The sequence below is a fragment of the Ceratotherium simum genome, chromosome 17, assembly GCF_057802395.1.
Source record: "Ceratotherium simum simum isolate JZ-2026a chromosome 17, ASM5780239v1, whole genome shotgun sequence".
Classification (NCBI taxonomy): domain Eukaryota; kingdom Metazoa; phylum Chordata; class Mammalia; order Perissodactyla; family Rhinocerotidae; genus Ceratotherium; species Ceratotherium simum.
The window spans coordinates 51780963-51804970 of record NC_141916.1 but is presented as its reverse complement, the minus strand read 5'-3'; the positions used below and the strand labels follow the sequence as shown (position 1 = coordinate 51804970).

The 24008-nt window shown below is 35.3% G+C and overlaps 1 protein-coding gene across 1 annotated transcript in view; it reads right to left on the bottom strand.

Moving 5' to 3' along the window:
- LOC101408585 (ovostatin homolog 2-like) overlaps positions 1–24008 on the bottom strand; it is a 47870-nt gene that overhangs the window by 1100 nt on the left and 22762 nt on the right. The window contains exons 16-35 of the mRNA XM_087442775.1: positions 20586–20756; positions 19623–19767; positions 16842–16947; positions 16202–16430; positions 15695–15824; positions 14068–14186; positions 13299–13350; positions 12413–12496; positions 11506–11682; positions 10672–10753; positions 9891–10047; positions 7505–7579; positions 6503–6668; positions 5487–5698; positions 4301–4510; positions 3733–3857; positions 2520–2610; positions 1853–1921; positions 1096–1198; positions 319–394 (exon numbers count right to left, since the gene is read on the bottom strand). Coding sequence (XP_087298901.1) covers positions 345–394; positions 1096–1198; positions 1853–1921; positions 2520–2610; positions 3733–3857; positions 4301–4510; positions 5487–5698; positions 6503–6668; positions 7505–7579; positions 9891–10047; positions 10672–10753; positions 11506–11682; positions 12413–12496; positions 13299–13350; positions 14068–14186; positions 15695–15824; positions 16202–16430; positions 16842–16947; positions 19623–19767; positions 20586–20756 — 2553 coding nt within the window. The 3' untranslated portion in view covers positions 319–344. The remainder of the gene's footprint in view (positions 1–318; positions 395–1095; positions 1199–1852; positions 1922–2519; positions 2611–3732; positions 3858–4300; positions 4511–5486; positions 5699–6502; positions 6669–7504; positions 7580–9890; positions 10048–10671; positions 10754–11505; positions 11683–12412; positions 12497–13298; positions 13351–14067; positions 14187–15694; positions 15825–16201; positions 16431–16841; positions 16948–19622; positions 19768–20585; positions 20757–24008) is intronic.

The following is a 24008-nucleotide window of genomic DNA, read 5'->3' as shown; positions in this document are numbered from 1 at the left end:
ATATATGAATGTGTATAAACATATGTATCTACATATTTAATGACCTATCAATTTATAAAACAAAGATGAGAGATTTTTTTAATGAGACACTTATAAAAGCCACATATAAGCTATAAATTTTTTAAAGCTATTTTAAAGAAATTGATAAAATCTTAATGACTATCAGACCACTCATCTCGTGCACATAGCTATTTAAACCTTGTGAAGTCCCAGAGACCTCTTTGCTGCGTCCCTTGTTTTATCTTCTTTCAGTTTTCATTTTCTTATCAGATGTCTTTTCAATGGTTTCAGTGTTTTCAATGTATGTAATTTCCTTACCTTGTCCTGTGCGTTGTTTTGTCTCACTAGGAAACTGAAACATTGTTGATATTGTAAGAAACAAAAGCATATTCATCTAGAAAATAAGGGAAAAGTTCATCTTTATTAAATCTCCAACTTTCTATAACAAGATTATGTCAGACGATATAGATACATAGGTTGAATCTTTCTAATAATTTTGCAAGAGAGTCAATCACTTTTCCATTTTCTAAATCCAGAAATATCCTATTAAAGTTTAAGGCACTTGATGACATACATTCAATTAGTAGATGACAGAATCAGAATTCAAACACGTCTTGACAACTTTGTATGACATTCAACAAGAAACTAATAGCACCAACCTTCCAGGGAAAATTTTTAGGGTCTTTACGTCTTAGTAGTTCTTTTGGAACCTAATCTATCAAGATTTTCCTATAACATTTCAGAATATTGCCCACTCCCCATCTCAAATCAAAGTCCTTAGAGGTAGCATGAAATGGTAAGTCTTGGCATTAACAATAATAATAAAATAACCTGAAGCTTAGCATAGTTTGTATTGCAAGTTAAAGGGGAGCTCTTTCACATTATAGCCCAAGGATTCTGTGTCGAAAAAGTCTGGTAACTGGAAAATGGCCCAGTCAGAAGACATACCATGGAGTAAAAAAAACATCAATATATAAAGTAAAATGAGTCATTGTTTAGTCTTTGAAGGATGATTTTGGAAAATTTAGTAGCTCAGGGAATCTTAGATATAATAGCATGTTCAGTAGCTTTAGGACATGGTTGCTGCTTGCCTACCTTTTTCATAATAATCGTAGACTATGACTAGGGCTGGCTGAATGTTGGACACACGGTTGGTTTGCTCAACAGAGAAAGTGAAACTCTTTGCTGTACCAGAAACCTATAAAGACACAAATTATAAATATATCAGAGCAGGTCTGCAAAAATAAAATCACTGAGCAAATTACCTCCAGAAGTTCACAATTTACCCAGTTAAATTGAACTAGGGTATCAATATCTTACATAATGACAAAATAATGAGTTAGGTAACATTAAATTATACAAAATTTTAAGTTCCACTGTTTATATTGAGGTGCAAGGAGTCTAGTTGAAAGAATTAATGTAGGCATTTACGTGAATGATAGTGGTGTACACACAGAAAGGATGACTCTGAAACTCATGCCAGCCTTTGTTGGAGTTCAAGTCAAACTATAGAAGAATTATACATCTATTCTGTGACCAGACTATGTTAGATGCCGTGAGAAATGAAAAACAGGGAAATGATGTTGTTAAACTTGAGAATCATCTAGTAAGGTAGCCAAGGTGTATGTGAAATAACATTAGAGGTAACAGGGAGAAGATAGATTATCAGTGGGACTGAAGAACACTGATCATCTTTAATTTCCCATATTTTTTGACAAACCCTGTTATATATATATAATAATACATATATAATAATATAATAGATATATATATATCGTTCAAAATAGAAGTATCTGATTATCCTCAGAAGAAAAAAAGAAAGCCATGGAAGAAAAAAAAATGCTCAACTTACATTTTCCAAGTAGAACAGAACATGGTCATTCTTGACTTCAGTCTTCATCACTTGGCCATTGTTTTCAAGCTTTGAAGAAATTGGCAGGGAGGGATGGGGGATAGATATTAAAGGGTACCATTCCAGAATTGAATGCTTCATGCTTTTTATTTAATCAGTTGTCAGGAATCTATTTTATGGAATGTTCTCTTGTGCCATGATGTTTTCATAAACACAAGTAGAAACTAAATAAAGAAATAGATTATGAACTATGGGAAATAATGACTAATAATTGCTATAAATTAAGAACTCCATCCCTCCAGTGTTACAGCAAATAAAGATGTGAACTCTGCATACGTTTGTTTAAAGAATTACAGGGCCGGCCCCGTGGCTTAGCGGTTAAGTGCGCGCGCTCTGCTGCTGGCGGCCTGGGTTCGGATCCCGGGCGCGCACCGACGCACCGCTTCTCCGGCCATGCTGAGGCCGCGTCCCACATACAGCAACTAGAAGGATGTGCAACTATGACATACAACGATCTACTGGGGCTTTGGGGGGAAAAAATAAATAAATAAAATCTTTAAAAAAAAAAAAAAAAAAAAAGAATTACATGGCTTGGTTTGCCAGTGAATTATTTCATCTATACACTATTTCTTTTTCTGTGCTGCAAAATTAAGCTTCTCTTATTTACCTCCTCAGTGGATGCCATGACTGGAGTAAATCCTGATAGCATTTTTACATCAACAACAACCATATTGGAGTTATTGCGAATTCCAGTATATCTGAAATTTAAAAACAAAACATTAGTTTAGACATCAGTTTGGGAAAATGACTTATCTTATGGCAAGCGTGGTGCGTACATAGATACCAATTGGCTATGAGTGCGGAGGAAAGGAAAAAGCTGAAGAGGGAACACCTGAAGAAAGTCAATTCTCAGACATCCAAGAATAGGCACATCCAAGAATAGGCACACCTAGAGTGATAATGGAGGAGATAATACAAAGCAATGGAAGTTGGAGTAAAGAATAAATTATCTGGACCTTGAATCTCCCCAAACACTGCTTTTAATCTTACCTGAGGCCTCAAAGTCAGAACTTATAGACAAACTTATAAATTTATAGTACATATACTTATGTTGACCTTAGATTGCACAACACTTAAAGGAGATCTTTGTTTAGAAAGCAAGATGTTGGCAGAATCGTACAGTAGATACGTCCCCAAGAGATCTTCTAGGCTATGTCCCTGACTCTGTATAGAATTGCTGGGACCTGAAGTTGAAGAGTTCAACAATGTATTTAGTTCTAATCCTAGCTCTAGTGCTCAAGAGATTTTCATTTGGAAATCCTAAATAAAATCCCCCAAACTAACTATACTCAGTATTTCTCCACATATTAACCAAGGCTAAAACTCTTTGGCATCTATAAATTATATTTTAATTCAAGAGGATTATTTTGGTTTTCTACTCTGAATAACAAAAATCTAAAATTTTGCTCTTTACAGTTATAAAATAAACATTTGTAGGTTTTTCTCCTATAGGCCCCCCTGTGCATATCTTTAGGAGGAAAAATTGTAACTCCATTGTCCAAAACTGACAGTACTTCCATGCAAAAAAATGGAAGCATTGCTGGAATATCAGTGTGGCAGAAGCTCTCAAATTATACTTGCATATAGTACAAATTATACTTGCATAATTCTAGCTCTGATTTAGTTTAAAATATACTAATTGTGGTATGGACACAGAGAGCTATAAAGTGACTATGCTACAGAAATATCACCATTAACATATGAACTCATTATGGTTACCATCCTTAATATTTTGTTGTTTTGCTACTGTTTAAAATAATACTTTTTTGATATGTTACCCTTTCTCTACCTGGGAGTTGATATCAAAATGGGACACTTACCTGAGGGTTACTGTCAGGTCGAAATTACTCTGGAACGTATCTGAAGAGTTGTTCTTTACCATTTCCAAGGAAAGGAAAAATCCAGATGCCGTCTTAGGTAGAAGCACATTGTACCTTAGGCTGGCCTAAAAAGCAGAACAGATTATAAGAAAATCCATTCATTTATCCTGTAGTAAAAACTGAACGACTCATTGTTTCTCTATTTCCATTATTACTTCACACTTTATTTTACATCTTTACCATCAGCGAATAAGGTTAAATATAATTGTTTAGTTTTCAGAGTACACAAGAATCTCTAACATAATTTAATGAAAATATCGGAATGCTCTCTGACGGTGACATTCCTCAAGACACTTCTCAGTCACCCAGCTATACTTAAAGGTAAGTACCTCTTCGTAAAATCACTTGCATTTTCAGCTATTGATTAGAAAATATCAATGAGAGAAAGAGTAGAGATAATCATGGAAATACGCAAAATGGTAAAACCACACGTCATCTATAACTGAAGAGATAGGCTGATTCTTTTACCGGCAAACGTTCATCTCTGTCCCAGGTAGATTTCTATTACCTGGATAAATGTACAACCTTGTCCTTCCACGACTACTGCGTATTGTCCACGCACTTTTCTTAGTTCTGAACGTTGGACTAGCAAGCGGTTGTCACTGTTAACCTGGAAAGTCTCACTGGATTCTTCACCGCTAAAGGTGACGGTGTTTTGACCATTAGAGAATGTGAGCTTCATGTAGCGGGTTACGGCAAGGAGACAGACGGCAGTGTCCTGCACAGAACAATACAAGCAACAATCCAAGCTCAGTTATGACGCGGTATCAGTCATCATTTGACCGTGAACTTTAAATCAGTCCTTAGAAATATTCCTAAGACAGATCAACAGCAACACCAAGAAGCAATATCCTAAACAATAGGAACATATCTTTGCTTGTGCTAGTTGTTGCCATTTAAATTAATTTTCTCCAATAAACATTAATTAGATTTTAGTTTTCTAAAGGATTTCATAAAGTATAATCTCTGCTGTTGAAAATAGTGCCAAATCTTTTCTAAAAAATTTAGAAATTTTTGGTCTCTCGCTGCCTTGGACAATGCTTATGCCCAATTATCTTCAAAGAAGGGAAGTCAGATTCAGGAAAGGATGTTGCAAGAGTCACCGACACATGGTTTTACTCAGAAACTAAGATTGAAAAAAGGAAAGTAAGGAGGGAAGTGAAGATTTTCCTTGTGGGAATAAAACTGCATTTCTTTGCATTTAAAATTTTTAAGGAAAGTCATAAATCATTGTCTTTCATATACATTTCCTCTGTTATTTATTCATTTCATTTGCTCTTCCCAGTGTGTAGACCACAAAAATAGACAGAAATATTTCTTCCTGGTTGATATGTAGTTTGACCATAGTATCATCAGATATCTAACTTATCGCCAAGACACTGGGGCTTATGACAACAGTCTCTTCTAGACTTACATTCTATTCTACTGTGTAAATGGAGATATAAATCAGGCATAGATTTCTTGAAAAAGGGCCTTATTTTATTCATTTGTATATAGAGAATTCATAGTACAGTGCCTGATACACAAGAACTGCCCAAAAATAATTGTTGACCAAATAAAACTGGATTTATAATAGCTACTATTCTTCATCTCAGAAGGTGTTTTCTGTGATTATCTTTGCTGTCTTGATTATTGTAGAACAGCATCTTTTGCATTAAACATATTGTTATTAATGTCAGACCCATAGCAATCACCTGAGTGGAAGAGAATCCTCCATGGGAATTCATCTGTTGGGCAAGCCACTGCACAATCTTACTAGCATAGGTCAGGTCAGGAGTTTTCTGGGAAACGACAGCCAACAGCACATAGCAAGTCTTCTCAGTCTCAGCAGAAGGTGCTCGAGGAATAAAGGATGAGGATGCTTCCGTCTCGGGTTTCTTTGCTCTTTCCCAATATATCACATTATCTGAGAAAAAGGAAGAATTTTCACACAGTTCCTATAAAGAGAACTGATTAGACATAAGAATAATGTAAATTCCATTCTTGGCCTCTGTCATGGGCTGAATTCTGTCCCTCAAAATTCACATATTCAAGCCCTACTCCCCAGAACCTCAGAATGTGACTATATTTGGAGCTGGGTCTTTAAGGAGGTGGATTAAGGTAAAATGAAGCTGTTAGGGCAGGCCCTAATCCAATACAACTGGTGTCCTAATCAGCAGAGGAAATTTGGACTCATGAAAGGGACACCAGGGAATCACACACACAGAAAAAACCTGCGTGAATATGGAGGGAGAAGACGGCTATCTACAAACCATGGAGAGAGGTCTCCGAAGAAACTGCACCTGCCAATGCCTTGATCTTGGACTTCCAGCCTCCAGAACCATAAAAAAATAAATCTCTGTTGTTTAAGCCACCGAGTTCATGGTATTTTGTTATGGCAGCCCTGGCAAACTAACACAGCTTCAAATAGCAACTTCCTAAGGTCAAAAGTGGTATGTGATTAAATTTCACAAGCAGTTTTTATTATCTATGGCATGGTTACCATGCTTGATTTCCTTTAGTTCACTCATTTGAGAAGAAACTAGCAGAAAAGAGAAAGAAGGAAATAGAAAATATATAATGCTCTTTAAAGATAAAGGGCCACTCAGGAGTTTGATAAGAGAAATAGAAACCTACTAGTGAAGAGAAGGTTCCTATACAATTGCTAAGTAAGTTTCATCACTTTATTCTTAAGGTCACCTCCATTAGCAAAGCGAATAATGATACTTACTTATTTTTGTAGCAGATTGATCCAGGATCTGGAGTAAGGATTCCACTTGCTCCTCTTTTCCAGCTAATGCAAAAGCATAAGCTAGAACTGCCTGATTATAGCCGTTAGTGACGCCATTTTCCAACGCCTCCTCTAGGCAAAAGAGCCCATTTCGTAGAGCAGGAAACTAGTCATGAAGAAGAGGAATATATTTTAAAATAATACCTGAATATTTTCCAAGCTTGTTGAATATTTAAACTAATCACTCTTTATAATGTATATTATATAACCTTGAAGTATACTTTACATACAAACCGTTCATATACTTACATATGCACTATATTTTATAAATATTGTCAAAATTAATTTTTAATGAATTTTTAGTATTTGAGAAATAAAATTTAAGTAGGATGAAAATGGCAGTCTCTATATGTGATAAGTCATATTTTAGTTAACAATATAAATTTCTTCTCTGTGGCAAAGTATACAAATTTATTTTTAGACCTAAGATTTTACTCTAATGCCTTAAATAGAGACTTATATTGATGATTTTAGAGATATACTAATGACCTTGAAAATTCCTGGTATCTTAGTTCAGGAATAGATCTTGCAATCAGATAATCTGAATTTTGGATTGGGAGGTAGCCGAAACGAATCACACTTAAGTTGAAAATGTTTACACACTGAATGGATTAGACAAACAGAATACTAGGTTATGGCTATACTTAGATCTTAATCTGAAATTCATGGCTGAACTTCCGGAGATATGTAAATACCTGAAATGGTATGAATATCTTGTGTATGTCTACATATGTATATTCTCCCTAAGGAAAATGCCAATAGTGTTCATCAAAGGATTCTATGAATCAAAAAAGTCAGATTAGCATCAGGTTAAAGAGTGGTAATGAATTAAATGTTCTCTTGATGTTTCATTCAGTCTAAGAATTTCAAATCACTCTGAATCCATAGTTTATTCAATATACATTCAGCTGATGGAAACTAAAAGATGATGAGAAGCCATACAGTTAAATCGAGCCCAGCTTCCAGGAACGCTCCAACAATATACGCAGTGAGTAAAATGTCCTCTTCATCTCCACTCTAAGCACAAAGGAACAATGAGTCATTTAGGATAGTAGAGCACAAGAACAGCTATGCTTCTGAAGTGAAACTAGGTATGAAAGAAACACTGGAACAAATACCATTATTCATAAAAACACCTAAAATGTGTAATTTTAAAATTAAATTGTTAATAACTGTGCTATCTGAGCAAGAATCCATCAAGACCCAATATAGTAATGAAATAAAATGTTACTATAATCTTATGTTATATGTTACTATATATGTTATATGTTACGATAATGTTACAATTAATCTCAAGTATACTTAACGACATATATAATCATACTTACGTGGCCTGGTATTAAGGATGAATTCTAAGCAATTCATATGACCCTATTTTATTCTATTTAGTAATAATTTGAAAAGCAAGCAAAGAATTTCTGATGGAGTCAAGCAGAAAGTTGCTATGAAGCTTCCTGAACATCTCTGGAAAAATATCCTAAGAGGTTACAATAGTCAGGTATCGTAGATTCTTACAGTGTAAAATTAGAAAAACATTTATTAAGTTATGCAGTTTGCAAACTGTGCATAAAAATTCCATAGGGAACTTAAGCATAAAATAAATCAGTATCCATAAGAGATCTGGACTTAAAAAGTCAGGAAATAAGATACACTGAAATGAATTTCTTTTTTTTTTTTTTTTGCAAGGAAGATCAGCCCTGTGCTAACATCTGCCAATTCTCCTCTTTTTTTTCTTTGCTGAGGAAGACTGGCCCTGGGCTAACATCTGTGCCCATCTTCCTCCACTTTATATGGGACGCCACCACAGCATGGCTTGCCAAGTGGTGTGTCAGTGCGCGCCCAGGATCCGAACCAGTGAACCTCTGGCCGCAGCAGCAGAGCGCATTCACTTAACCACTTGTGCCACCGGCTGGCCCCGAGAAATGAACTTTAATGGGTGCTCTAGTAATACTGATGCAAATAGCATTCAGGTGGCATCTGGGATCCCCTAATCTAACGTAAACCTCTCATTTTATCTATTTAAGCAAAAAGTGACCTCTGTCTTTTTTAGAAAACAAGTATTTTTGAGGAGCTCAGTTTTCAAGGTGCAAGTAACTGTGGATGGTGGACACTAAAATAAGATGTGAGGATCCAGAGCACATTTCAATTATAACAAGTTGTATCACTATTCCTCTGCAGTGTAAGTTTTTATTTTTTTTCCTTGCTTCTTACTCCCTCTCAACTCAAAACACAGACACACATACACATTTAATTATGGGAAAAGAATTGGAAAAGAATTGGGTAAGATCAAAGAAACTGAAGTAATGATCAGTAATGGATCCAATAAGAAGAAAAATGTGGAGAAGATGCTTTAGAAGAGAACATGAAAAATTTCTCATTTTTCTACATAGGAGCAAGAGCTCTTCTCCATTACGCTCCTGTCATTGTGAAGATTAGGTTTGGAATAATTTAAAGATATTTTTCCACACTACATAATAGTAAAGCAATTTGAAAACAATTCACATGACAATTAACAGAGTTGCTATTCATACATATTTTGAAGTGGATTACCTTTACATTCCAAAATCCAAGAATAGGAGCGGTGATTAAGAAGGATACAGAGGAAAGGCCCAGAATATTTGAGGGGCTATCAGGGCATGCTCAAGTATTTGATCTGGGATTGTGTTTCCAGTGGGAAACACAAAGGTTGGGGGAATAAAGGACACAGAGGATGGGATGGAGGTGAGCAGCTATCTGCAAAGAAGGGAAATCAAAATGAAGGGAGAATGCATGGTGATTTACTTAAATATGGACAGGGAAAGGGAAGGAGTGGGTACTGTCAAGGACATATTTCGTCTCACTGGATTTTGACGTAGGGCAAGCTAGGCCTTCGTGTCTTAACTTGAGGGGTATTGGAAGAGTGCTGCATTGAAATGATGTAAATTGGTAGATGATCTCCCTGAACTTTCTTGCCATCCATAAATAGGAGTCAATTATCTAATCAAGGCCTCCTTCCCTTAAATTGTCTGGCTCTAAATTTATGAATGCTTCATCTCTTTCTCTCTCCTCTCTTCTATTTCCGGTTTATCCTACTGAAGAAGACTAGATCTATGGAAGGACTAAAGACAGTAAGGCAAACAATAGACTCATGAGGAGTTATATCTAAGCTGTGGTTGATATGCATGCAGCAGGAATGATGCTGTTGACCAATACACCACAGGCCTATGACTACAGCAGACTCAGAAGGGGTAAGAGTCACAAGAAAAATATTCATATTCCAGATAGGCTAGAGGGAGGAAGGTAGACAATGCAAAAAGGCAAGGAAAGCCTAGTTCTGTTAATCTCTCACCTCCCAGGCATTGTTGAAAAACTTGCCATCGCTTTTAAAGCAGCCATTTCCTTTCTGTTGGCTTGCAAGCCAGATCAAGGTCTGTTTTTGAACTTGTTCATCAATGAAAACATATTTCTTCATTCCCTCTAATGTCTTAAAAGTAAGAGCACTGAGCCTGTAATGCAAATTCCAGTTACACAAAAGTTAGAGAAGAAAGAAATGATGATGTCATCTACTTAACAGTTCATCACCATTGTTCCCTTTGGATAATGGATACACCTAATTTGACTAATGTTGACTGCAATGTCTTCATGGATAGTGACTCTTTCCTTTGGACCAGTAAAATATCATGAATAGCAATATGTGAAAATAACAGCATGTAATTTTCAGCATGTTTACACACAAAGATCTTGCTATATAGTTCATCAGTTATCCATACGTGTAGAAAGAACGGGTGTAACTAAATGCTTTGGGGACTTCCAGTTTTACTCTCCTGAGTCTACGTGGGACTCTAACAAGTGTTGACTTGTTAGAAAACGCCATTTTCCATGGAGTGAAGAATCTGTGAAAGCATAGGAGGATCTCATTAAATGACAAGATTCCTAAGCAAGTTGCCATAAGACTGTTGTATTAGAATTGGAATAATCAAATATTTTAGTTTTATCTGATTTACTTCAGTAAATTCACTCTGAAACCCACTGTGCTTCCAAATCCCCACTGAACTCAACTCCCTTCACTCCTTCACAAGTCCTCCTCAGATCATTCCTATATTATTTAAAGTAAAATTTTCATCTCTCACCATATGCTTCCTTCTTGATTCCTGTGCCAAAACACACTATATGAACCATCAAAGTTTTTGAAAGACAACTGCTTTTGATAACCTAAAATACAAAATTGTAGGAAATTATTTTTTTAATGTAAGACAGAAGCAAAAGAATGGTATAGTGCAAGCCCTATGTTTTGGTGTTAGACAGACAAATTACTAGGATGACCATTTCAATTTTAATTTCTGAAACTCAGGTTCTCTATCCATAGTGAGAAAAAAATAACTCCTACCTTATAGGGTTTTAATGACAAATAAGATATTACATGTGACTGTGCCTAGCTCAATAATTGGTAAGTACTAATTGTTTAATACCTTTTCTTTAAGGTTATTTTACTTCACTGTTATCTTTCTGAAAAGAAAAGCCAAAGAAATTATACCCTTGGACTTTTCCTTAATATCACCTTTTACAAGGTTTATACACCCTTTTTTTTAACATATAAATCCAATCACTTCATTGAGATGGAATGCAACTGAGTAAACAAATACAGAAGTTGATAAATAAACCATTTATAGCTGCTATTAGTAATAACAACAACAAACAAGGTAGCTTGGCAAAATGTTGGGCATTAAAAAAAAACAGCTCATAACTTGCAATGTTACAGTTCTAAATTGTGAAACTGAATGACCACATGGATACTGAAGTCAAAAAAAACAAAAACCAAAAACATAGCTAGGACTCAGAGTACCTCAGTTCAGATCCACTTTTTCCCCATGAGACTACCTCATAGTAACAGCTGTATGACATCTTGGTATTAGTAATAATTGATTTCATCTATTATAGGCAGAAAATGACTTAAATCTTCTCACCGTTGGATAAGAAAAAGATAGCCTTAGATTTAACTTCCTCTGTCAATTGCTTAGTAGCTTTCAGATAGTCAAGGATATAGGTATCAGATGCCAGTAGGGCAATATTCTGCTCTCCACATCCATAGGGCATTTGGAGAAGATTCTCCAGGTTCTGCATTGCAAGTCCTAGAATATCCCCTAAAAATTGGGAAAATAGAAAGTTACTATTGCTTATAGTTGGTATCTCAGCATTAATAACTCTAGATAAAAGAGGCATAGTGGAAGTAGGAAATATTTAAAATTGAATTTAAAAGGTAGAAACAAGGACAATTTTCATGAAGTAATTCTAAAGAAGGGATAGGAACAATGGGTGAAGTTAAAGGGGTTTTTGGTATGAAAAATATTTCTGAAAATCTCATGACCAGAGAAAGGGGGAAGTTAGGAAAGTGTGTGTGTTTGCTTGCTTGTTTGTTTTCTGAGAAACTGACCTATAACTGAACCATAAACTGTAATCCATCCTCTCCCCAAAAGTGTTCATTTTAATGATAGACAAAGAAGTTTGTTGTAAAACAAATTTCTCCTATTACTGAGGAAATTTCCAGCGTCTTTAACAAGCAAAGTTTATTCTGATTCTCCAAAGGGGAATTTAACAATTCAGATTAATGGGATACAATAAAACGCTTGTGTTCTAAACACCAGTTATCATCTACCAGAACAAGTGTTTCCTAGGGACATAGATTTGAAAATGGTCTTATAATCCCCTGAGATCCCATACGGAGATAAGCATAGAGGATAATCCTCAACAACAATTCTCTCCAATTGATAGCTTAAGAAAATCTTGCCATTCTGTTATTTTAAGGATTTTTTTTTGAGATTACTTCAATCAAGATTTTCAAATCATTGGGAAACACAAATTTTACCAACTTACCCACAACAGTGAAAAAGGCCCTGGCTGATCCTTCTACTACACTGTTTGGCAAGTTCAAAACTATCTGCCTGGAGGCTTTGGTACCTGGAAATAAAATATCAATAAAATAAATAATGTGATGATTTCATTTTATAAACAATACCAGCAGATTTGTGAGACAAAAATATTAGGAAATAAATTCCATTATTTATTTTTACTTTACAAATTGCTTGTTAGAAGAGATGAAATTGAAGTTTTGATCTAGTTTAGAATAACAATACATTCAGAAAATGGTATATAATCTATGTGTTAGAGAATGGCCCCTATTCTCCATTAGTTTAGTGCCTAAACTATTTGTGTATTAAAAAAAAAATGTAAGAAACTACTGACTATGATGTATAAAACAGCACACACAAAAGGTAAAGCTTGCAGACTCCTACTACGCATTAAAATCAAATTATCATCAACCAGATAAAACAATACTCGTGATGGCTATACAGAGACGATTGAGGGGCAGTGATTTATCTATGGGTTCTTTCATCCCAAGTATACAAAAGCAAGGGTTACATTATGTGCTCTTTGAGCATAATCCTGATTTCCCACTGTCCACTATTGTGCCACAATCATATGACAAGAGGAGCCAAAAATATACAAGATGAGAAAAATAGGTCGAGGCAGACAAGTGTCATAGGTGAACTAAAAAATAATCTCCTGAATATACTTTTTGTTTGCTAAAATTATACAATGAAGAGAGGGCATGAAATAAAATCCTCCATTAGGTATTTAGAATGAAATCACTGAGGTACTCAGTATGGCAAGTGGACTAATGTGGAAGGAGAGGAAATAAATTGATCTTTTGGAGAAATTTTCTTTATGACTGATTTGACCACCTCAAAGATCTTCTTACCGTTTGTACAGATAAGGAAACTTTGAGTCATTTCTTTTTCAATACCTTCAGGCTGTCAAAAAGTAAACAAAAACAAGCACAAAATAATGAGTCTGGGTCATCTTTTCATGAAGGGAAAGTAACCCAGCATCAGCTCACATAGGCATGGCTTGCACATGTTTGTCCCTGGGAGAAGATCCATCTAGGGTCCCCTTCTATTTACATCTGGATGTCACTGTACGTTACCAATTCTCATTTTAGGCCCTGTGTTCCCATAATTCAGACAGAGATAACTTCAACATCATCAAGAGACACTCTCAACTCCTCTGATCCTGTCTAGAGTCTCCAGTAGATTAATCAAAGTGTTTTGCAGAGTAGAAATATGCCAAGAGGCAAGGTGAGAATGCTCCACTGACAAGCATTGATTCTTTCTGAGGATGATGGGAACTACGCAGGTATGTAGGACAAGTAGATTTGTCTCTTGGATCTGAGACTCAGTTAAAAAAAAGGGAGGGAAGAGGAATAGGTGTACAGGAAACATCACGGTCAGGAGCAAACAAAAAATCATGAAGCCTATTTCAACTGTTAGGTTGTTCTATCCCGGGTCAAGTATTAACTAAAGGATGAATTTTATTGCTATTTTAATTCATTTAAAATGACATGTCTTGTGTCAAAAGTAACTATGGTCAATTAATTAAGTCTCTTCAAGGAGAATGTCTTTTAATATTTAACCTATTAGACACTGTCTATTTCGTATCTGGAAGAGCTTGATAGTTTTGCATGTACGTACCTCTACCAACAAACTTTTGATCACAGTGTCTTTCCAGTGTAGATTTTGCTGCTCAGTTGCGTCACTTGGGCAAGAACTACTTTGTTTGGACTCAGCAACTACAGTGATGTTGATTTCACCTGGAAAAAACTCCCCAATATAAGTTAAATTGAGCAGTGGCCCCATCTGTAATGGGAAATGATAAGTCTCTGAGCAATATCTTGCATTAGATTAACTGAATTCTATCATCATATTTATGCTTAGACCAAAATAACTTGCTCTTTCTCCTGCCTGAAGATAATCTCTTTTACCTATTTCAAGAGTCCTTATATTAAATAAGTGGTTCACTTACTTATTTAGAACTTAAGAAATTTTAAGGAAAAATAATATTCTGCAAAGCCAACTGAGCCAACTCCTTGATATTGATTGTTTGTAAAGGTTACATATGACAATATAGAGATGTAACATCAGATAACCAGGGCTCCTAACTTTTCCCAAGATCAAACAAATAAAAATAGTAAAATACGACATAGTGGAAAGGACACTGGATTTAAATCAAGTGCTAGCAAGGAATCCATTGTTTTTAATTCTCTGTGATATCACAGGTCACATAAAACTGATCTCGTTTCCTTATTTGTAAAATTAGAGGATTGAAAAAGATAATTCTTTTGTTTAGTATTACCTGTATGCTTATATACCAATATATATAACCAATATACTCTTCTTGTTTTATGTTTGTTGGTGTGTTTTGTTTCCTTTGTTTCTTTTTTAGAAAATCTTGGTGCTGCACTCTTAGAACTGTGTCCTCCACTTAATGCCGTAAAACTATGCAAATCAGTGCAGTGTTCTATCTCAATTGACAGGGTAAGATTTTTGAAGACCTTGTGTAGTTAGAAAAATTGAGAAACTTAAAATCTAATAGAAAAACTAGTCTTAGGCAGACCAACATAACAGGTGAACTAACATGATCTCGTCAATATACTCTTTGCTGCTAAAATAATACTGACTATGGGACATGAAGTAAAAGAAATTTTAAGGACAATTTTTAAAATTAGTGATAATTTTGTGCCATTCTAGCACTCTCTGTTTACTAGACTCTTTTTAACTTTTCCCTTCCCTTATATTTTCAACAAGATACTTTCAAATTTACTTTTCTATATTGCAGGCAATATATGCACTGAAACAATACTCTTCTCAGTGTGTGATCTCCACCCAAGTTTTTGGTGTCTCATAATATATTTAGTAAATTTGCAAATCCTGGCAATCATTGCGATTGAGAAGCAATTTTTGTATAGGTCACACAGGTTCTTGATGACAGGTGAAGGAGCAGGTGAGAAGTGAAGGAATTAGGCAGCATTAATGAAAATATTGCCTTCATTTGAGATATGATGTATGTATTTGACAGGTTATATAAATTAGCAATTATATTTCAATCACATTATGAAGGGTGGTTTTTCTCTACACAAACATTAGCAACCAGAAATTAGATTATAAAAATAGAATTTTTAATTGAGAATTCAAAAAAAGGAGAATTAAAAATGTGAAGGAGAAAATTATGTTTGTATAGAAGATTTAAGGAAAATAAATGGAGGCAGTAAAAATAGGCTGGTTTTCCAGGAAAGATTGGCATAGACATATAGCTGCTTACCTAGTTTCTTAGGTTTAAGAGTCCAGACATATGTTTTCCTTTCTCCAGCTTGGATAATTTCACTGCCATTGTTTTTGGGGGTGCTGATATTTGCCTCGAAATTCGGAGACGCTTCCAGTTGAACAGATATCTGAAAAAAAACAGTCATGGAAATGAGAGTGGCACTCTAAATACTTTGCTGTTACTATTTCTCTTCCCATCTTGAGAAAATTCTGTTGTATTTATTTGAAGTTAGTGAAAATAAAAAATACCAAATGATTCCTCTCACAAGAAGATAAATTGGTAGAACACACATGATTACGAAATGACATTCTCAAAGCAGTATTTAAATCATTGCTGTGATTTAAAGCAATTGTTTTTGTTTAAGGAATATAGAAACAAGTCTTATCACTTTATAGTACCATTTTGCATTTGAGAATAAAAAGAATATGGCAATATTCAACAAAAATATCAAGTAATCTTTTGGCCTTGTTAGATTTTGTCTCCAGATCAAAGGGAACAACTTACCTCTACACATGAATTCAGGTAGCTGAAGACATTGACAATCAAATCAGATTGTTCATTTCGAACAACTGAAAAGGGCAAGGTCATTTCAACAAAGAAAGACTGGAAGACTTCCAGAGTAGTTGTTGACGAAATGCCAAATCCAGCATCACCATTCACACAGAAGCCATTTGCCTCCCATTGGGTTATGGTGTCAGGGACGAGGAATGAAAGATTTGCTGAACCTGAGGAACTACAAGGAAATATTATTGGCAAAATGCATTCTTTGTCTAAACAAGGAAGCTAAATGTAGTCCAGAGGAAGCAAAAGGGCGTTAACTGAAGGCTAAAAATGAGTTATAGCGTTTGTACAGGGAATTAAATAAAAATCTTGAGAGCTGGATTTCTACAAAATTTAACCTTAAAAAGGTCACATTTCTTTAAACATCACGTTATTTTCAAAAAAATTGAGGCAACTCACATCCATCTGTGTGAAGTTAATAGATAAGAAAATAAAATATGTGGTCAGTACATACAAATAAATTGTATTATATGTTTTACAAATATGGTACTGCTCTATATACCCAGAAATAAAGTTTAAGAAATAAAAACAAAAAGGAAATAGAAATAAAGTCACATAGGAGAGAAAACTGTTAAAAACTCACTTGACACTGATGAGGTCCCATATCCATGTCTCTGGAAAGTTTGTTCTTACTGTTTCCGTTATAGCCTGTTCTACGGGGTTAAAATTCTCCTCCATGACTCCACTAGCTAAAAGAAAAATGTCTTATTTAGGAAGAATAAAAATATGTGTTTGAATGACACACACCTCTAATCTATGTCTTTAACCACACATGCTTAGTGTGAAGCGATATAGGGATTTGCTCCTGGGGCTCGTTGCCAATAGATGTACATCTCACCCTAATATTGGGAGAGATCTGAGCATCAGCATTTTGGTTATCAGATCGACTGTCAGGTTATCAGATCAACTGTCAGGGTATCACAGTGCTAGTGTTCAAGTCACCCTTATTCTACTTAATAATGGCCCCAAAGCACAAGAGTAGTGACGCTGGCAGTTCAGATACGCCAAAGAGAAGCCACAAAGTGTTCCTGTAAGTGAAAAGGTGAAAGTTCTCAACTTAATAAAGAAAGAAAAAAAATTGTACGCTGAGGTTGCTAAGATCTATAGTAACTTTTATTACAGTATAACGTTATAATTGTTCTATTTTATTATTAGCTATTGTTGTTAATCTCTTACTGTGCCTAATTTATAAATTAAATTTTATCATGGGTATGGATGTGTAGGAAAAAACACACTAAATGTAGGGTTCGGTACTAACTGTGGTTTCAGGCGTCCACTGGGGGTCTTGGAACGTATCCCCTTAGATAAGGGGGGACTACTGTATATCCTGCCCCTGCTTCTCTCCAGTATTTCCTATTTCCATGAAAGGTTGCAAATCCACCCACTTACCCAGGTCAGAAACTTAAGAATTGTCCTTGGCACCACCCCTTTTCCTGCATTTCCCATAACTGACCAAATGAAAACAGCTTAAAAATAACTCTCATATCCATCCATGTTTCTCTGTTTCCACTGTCTTTTTATAGTAGTCCGAACACCTGTGTCTCTCAATTTAATTACTAGCATTTATAACATTTCATACAGAAAGTCTTAGCTCAAATCTAAATCCCTTTTCCACAGAGTAGCCAGAAATAGCTTTTAAAAACACATATTGGATTATCTGCTTGCAACTTGCCGGTAGTAATAATGCATTACTGCATTAGAATGAGTTCCAGACTCTTTAAATGGCTTACAAGGTCTTCATGATCTGTCTGTCTATCCCTCCTGCTCATCCTTGAACCATACCTTCTGCCATTCTGAAGTGCTTTTAGTTTCTAACCTTATCTTTCATAGTGCTTTCCTCTTCGCTTGGAATGCCCTTCTAACTCTTTTTGTGATGTATTATCATTCGTCTTTCAGGTCTCAGCACAAATGCTACTTCCTCCAGGAGGAGATAATAGGCCCTTGAGAAATTTAAGTCTTCTATTCATATTATTTCCATTTAATGCAGGCTTCCCAGGTTTTTGGAATTACTTGTTTTGCTGTTAGACTAAAAGTTCTAGGAAAGTATACAGTAAGCTACTGTATTTATAATACGTAACTCAGTTCCTGGCCTCAATAAATGTTTGTTGAGTGAATTAATAAATGAATAACTGAAGAAAGGAGAGATTAACATGAATGATTGGGGTTTCAGTACATTTTATTCAAAGATATTAAAAAGTTTAGATGTTTCTGATAAAGTTTACTAAATATGGTTTAATCTAGTAGCAGAAAACTAGATACCTTCAACCTCTTGACTAGGACTTCAAAATGGTTTCAACTTCTGGACTCTATGGGGCCTCTTGAATGCTCATGGAGTCTACTCTCATATAAAGCTGTCAGGACTTTCATTTTTCCTAAGTGGAGTTTCTTATACCCGACTTCAGGATCAGCCCCACTTCAATTACTGGACTACTCTCAATGTTAGGCCAGAGGGATTTAAGGAATGTTATTAAGTATTTTCAGATCTGGAATACAGCTTTGATTTTGGTTCTGTTTTGATGGCCTAGTTTCATTTTGCTTTCCTGACTAAATCTCTGTATTGGAAATCTGCCTAATTTTACCTTATTCATCTAAGATTACAGCGGAGTTTTGTGTTTACAGTCCTTCCAATAGGAAATGGACTAGTGAACACACTTTTCTGATGCCACCTGTCTGGCTATTTGAGAATCAAAATGTCCTCGGCCTTGAACTCGGCACATAATACGGGTATTAAGGGCTTCTCATTCTCCTTTTTGATACTCACTTTTTTTTTTTTTTTGAGGAAGATCAGCCCTGAGCTAACATCTGTGCTAATCCTCCTTTTTTTGCTAAGGAAGACCGGCTCTGAGCTAACATCTATTGCCAATCCTCCTCCTTTTTTTCCCCAAAGCCCCAGTATTAGATAGCTGTATGTCATAGTTGCACATTCTTCCAGTTGCTGTATGTGGGACATGGCCTCAGCATGGCTGGAGAAGCGGTACGTCGGTGCGTGCCCGGGATCCGAACCCGTGCCGCCAGTAGCGGAACATGCTCACTTAACCACTAAGCCACGGGGCTGGCCCTTGATACTCACATTTAATGACTATCCTCCTGCATCATCACACATCGCCTACTCCTATACACTTCTGATACTGTGTTCTACCAATAAAAATAAACTTCCTCTCATATCTGAAGCCAATTTTTCCTTTTAGCCAAAACCATTTCCAGCCTACCTTATTCTGCTTTATTCAACTGCAGGATGTCTATTTGCAACCAAAAACATGGCATAATTCACATGTAAAATCTCAATTTTTTATAATTTTATCCCAAATACACCCAATTCTATGAATCCCTTTGGCCATCTCCCAGATACAAAATTCTAGATTACCCAATGCAATTCTAGATGGGACACTGTACATCAGTGCAGAGCCTCCTGGTCCTAGATATAATGGCCTCACCAACGGCATCCTCTCCACTGAACATACTTCTGGTTTCCGGTAATGGAGATTAGTAAAGACTTTCAGACTCATATCCTTCAAAGAAACAAACAACAAAAGAAAAGTTGTGCATTCTTTTCTTACAAAACCTAAAAAAGGCCTATCAGCTATATTATAATGATAAATAGATGATAAATATATATGTTTCCTCTGCTAGTAAGGGTCTGGTATTTTAGAAGTCAAGTCATTTCTATTTGATGCATGGAAAATCTCTAACTTAGAGGAAAAATGATAATCACTATGATGTATCTAGCACATATCATATGCTAAAATTTTACTACATATTTTACGTCATTCTCCTTTTAATTCTAAGGGAAAAATACTTACAAGATAGCACTATCATTACCCTAATTAACATCAAACACACACACACACACACATAAGGCATGGTCAGTAATTTGGAGACCTGGGATTTAAACTACAGTGTGTCTAATTCTATCCCCCTTTTCTTCTACATCTGTGACTTCAGTTATAAAGGTCCTTTTGTGGAGGCCTCAGCATGTCTAATTAATAGCCTAGGTTTTGAGGGAGCTCAGCCTATATTTTAGTCTCTTGATTTGATGATTTCTGCATAAGATTTATTGCAATAAATTGGAGACTGTCTCATTACTCTGAACTTGAGGTTTTATAATTTCAGCTGCCACTTAATTTATTTTCAACAAAAGAGACAAAATCAACAAAAATTAGTATCTCCTTTTTATAAGACAATTTTTGAGTGCTCTTTAAGCAGATTACTGACACCAATCTCAAGGAATAGGAAGAAAACTATGTAATTAATAAAACATAGGTATGCACTATGAATACTAAAGTTAAACTTGAGGTGAAAGAATTTTTAAAATCTTAAGTGATCTTACCTTGACAATATCATAGATGTCTCCATCCCCGTTGTTGCTTACAGGTATATAATATAAACCATTGTAAAATATATCCTTCTGAGGAATGCAAGGGTCTAGCTTGCCATCATCAAGGTTGAGACCATGATAGAAATAACCATGTAGTTCTATATTTGGAAGCAGGTTGTATACCTGTGAGAAAAATCACATGATTTCCAATGATTTTAGGCACTTCTGTTTTTACAACATTGGCGAATTTTGTGCCATACTATTTATTCTTGCTCTGTTCTTTAAGAGCATAGCCATTACATTTAATCCAACACTTTTGAGTCAACTTATTCTTCCAGAAGAGGAAACTTTCATTTTTGTTTTAGGCAATCAATGCCATGTTCACAGAACCTTTCAGCTTTGGTGCAGGATTTAGGATAGCACATAAGAAAGAGATGCCTGAAGATCTATAGATTAATCCAAGGGCTAGTGTACAGACAATTCATTGCAATTATAATGCTAGGACTCTCAGGTCTGGAGGAAAATGATTCTAAATCTTCTTACATATCCTTCAAAGAAAACATAAAATCAAAAAGAACAAGTAATAACAAGTAAAGAACACGATGACTTGTGTCTTTGACATGACTAGGGTACAGATAATCTCATGACCTTCAAATTACTTGCTAGTAGAAAAATAAACACAAAATTCCAACAGAGCTTTCACTGCTGTTGAAAATTTGAGGGTATGGAAATCTGAAGAGAGAAAGCTTAAAAGACTATGTGAAAATAGAGGAGACTGACATGGAGAAATTAGAGGAAATACACACCAAATAAGCTCCAGATAAAAGAAAGAATGACATTGTCAAAATATGAATCGTAGTCCTTGGACTCGATAGTTCCCAATATAGGACACAGGGAAGGGGCTTGAAATAAATGGGCCCAAAAGTGGCAGCTTCCAAAAAGCATGGCTGGTGGGACATAATCAGATCATTAGAGGAGACGTGGAGACCCTTGGAAACAAGGCACTTAAAGGAGGAAAGGGTGTAAGAGGATAAAATTTAGGACACTGCAGAAACGAAAGAGAAATAAAATGTGCCAATATCTCCACTCTTATTTCCATTATCACAACATTTTTTATTAAAGAAATTGCACTTCATTATAACAGGAAAGGGCACTCTTTACCTATGAGCACTATCCATAAAATAGCAAGAACTGGAAAAAAATTAATTCCATGCAAAGCTGCTGTAAGATAAAAGAGAAAATGCAAATCAAAACATTGCAGCTGATGAAACTTCTCTGCTCAAGTCACTAACTAACAAACTAAATAAATAAATAAACAGAGAAAAGCCATACAAAAGTACGTCATGCAAATGAAATATTTTTAAACGTTCATTCGGTGTATTTAGAAACACACCATGAATTAGAAATTCAATAAAAAAAGAATGGAAATGAACAAAACCCAGAAAGAAATAAAATGAGAACTTATTGAAGTCAGAAATAGAGCAAGCAGCCAAAATTATATCAGAAGTAAAGTCTAAAGTATGAGGAGCTCAAGAAAAAATAGACCGAACGAAAACATTATACGGCAGCATAGGAAAAAAAGAAAAAAGAATAAAAATGGGAGAAAGAATGAATTAAAATGGGTCACAGGCAAAGTGGTTGAATTGGAAAGCAGGCAAAGAAGATGCAACATATTTATAAAGTTTTTCTAGAAGGGGTAAAAAAAGACAATGGAAAGACTAATATTTACAATTATAATTCAAGACAAATTCTGGAGATAAAAGTTCTGAGTTTACACATTGCATGGGTCTACCAAGTACCTGGCAAAACTTCTTCTAAACAATAAATTCTGAGAGATATCTTACTAAAACCATTAAATTTTAAATACGAAAGGGAAAAAAAGCCTTCAAGGACTTCAGGCAAAATATCAAATAATTTACAAGGGCAAACGAATTACACTTACGTCGGAATTCTTAAAAGCAATATTCAAAGCAAGGCAATAGTAGAGTAGGCTTTTCAAGAAACTTAAAGAAAGTAAAAACCAAGGATTTAATATCCAGATAACCTGTCCTTTCCACAACAAAGCTCTAGTAAAACAACTTTGAATATGTGAGATTCAGGGAGTTCTATACCCATGTGCGGGAGGCTGGTATGGAAGAGCTTTACGCAACCAAAAGATGACAGGAAACTGGCAAAGCTTTGTGGATATGAAGAAGAAAATAGAATGTAAACATTATGTGTTCTGATGATGAAGGAAAGATGCAACTTTAAAGTGAGAGAAAAGGGGAAAGGAGAATAAGATTATTGACTATTATGTAGGTAACAGGAAGGAGTCAAAGGATGCTACTTAACAATGACTGGCTAGATTTAAGGATTAGGCAAAAAAAAAAGTGAGATTAGGGTATTATAAAAGATATAAATACAAAGATAACCACTAAGATAAAAAGTAAACCTGAGCTAAATACAAGACGAAATTTTAAAACATCTACAACAAAGAAAAAAAATAACCCAGAGCTAAAGAAATAAAGTAATTTTAAATAAAGCACAGTAATGATATCAAAAACAATATGATAGGGTTGAGACCTAACATATTAATCATTTAGTAGAAGTGAATGGACTTAATTCTCATTTAAAAGAAAAAGATGTTTTAATAAAGCAAAACCCGGGGCCGGCCTGGTAGCCTAGTGGTTAATTTCGGCACGTTCTGCTTCGGGGGCCTGGGTTTGGTTCCCAGGCACAGACCTACACCACTTGTCAGTGGCCACGCTGTGCGGGCAACCCATGTGAAAAATAGAGGAAGACTGGCAACAGGTGTTAGCTTAGGGTGAATCTTCCTCAGCAAAAAAAAAAAAGCAAAACCCAAATGCTTTACTTTATACAAAGGAAAAACTACTGAAGCACAACATTTCAAAATATTAAAACTAAAAGGCAGGTAAGTGAAAATAATAAGAAAGCAGAGGTTGCAATTTTCCCTATATTGGAAAAAGTAGAATTAAGGCCGAAAGGCATCACATAAGATAGAGAAGGACACTTTATACTGCTAAAACCCTCATTTCATAATAAAGGCACAAGAGTTACAAATATCTATGCACCAAATAATACAGCAGCCACTCACACAAAACAGAACCATCAAAGATGCAAGGAGAAACAGATAGAAACACTCTTAATAGGATAGTTTAACACACTACTCTCAGTACAAGACAGGTCAAGTGTATTTAAAAAAATAAGTAAGAATAGAAAAGATCTAAATGATCAGATCTTATGGATACAAAACAAACTTATAAAGAGACTACATATTCTTCTGAAAACACGTGAAGCATTCTCAAAACCTGTTGATATATTGAGTCCAAAAAAAAGCATCGTTAGTCTCCATAAATAGAAATATTGCTGATCATGAGGCAATATAACTTGAAATTAAAAAGAAAATTCCAAAATAGGCCTGTCTACATATAAATT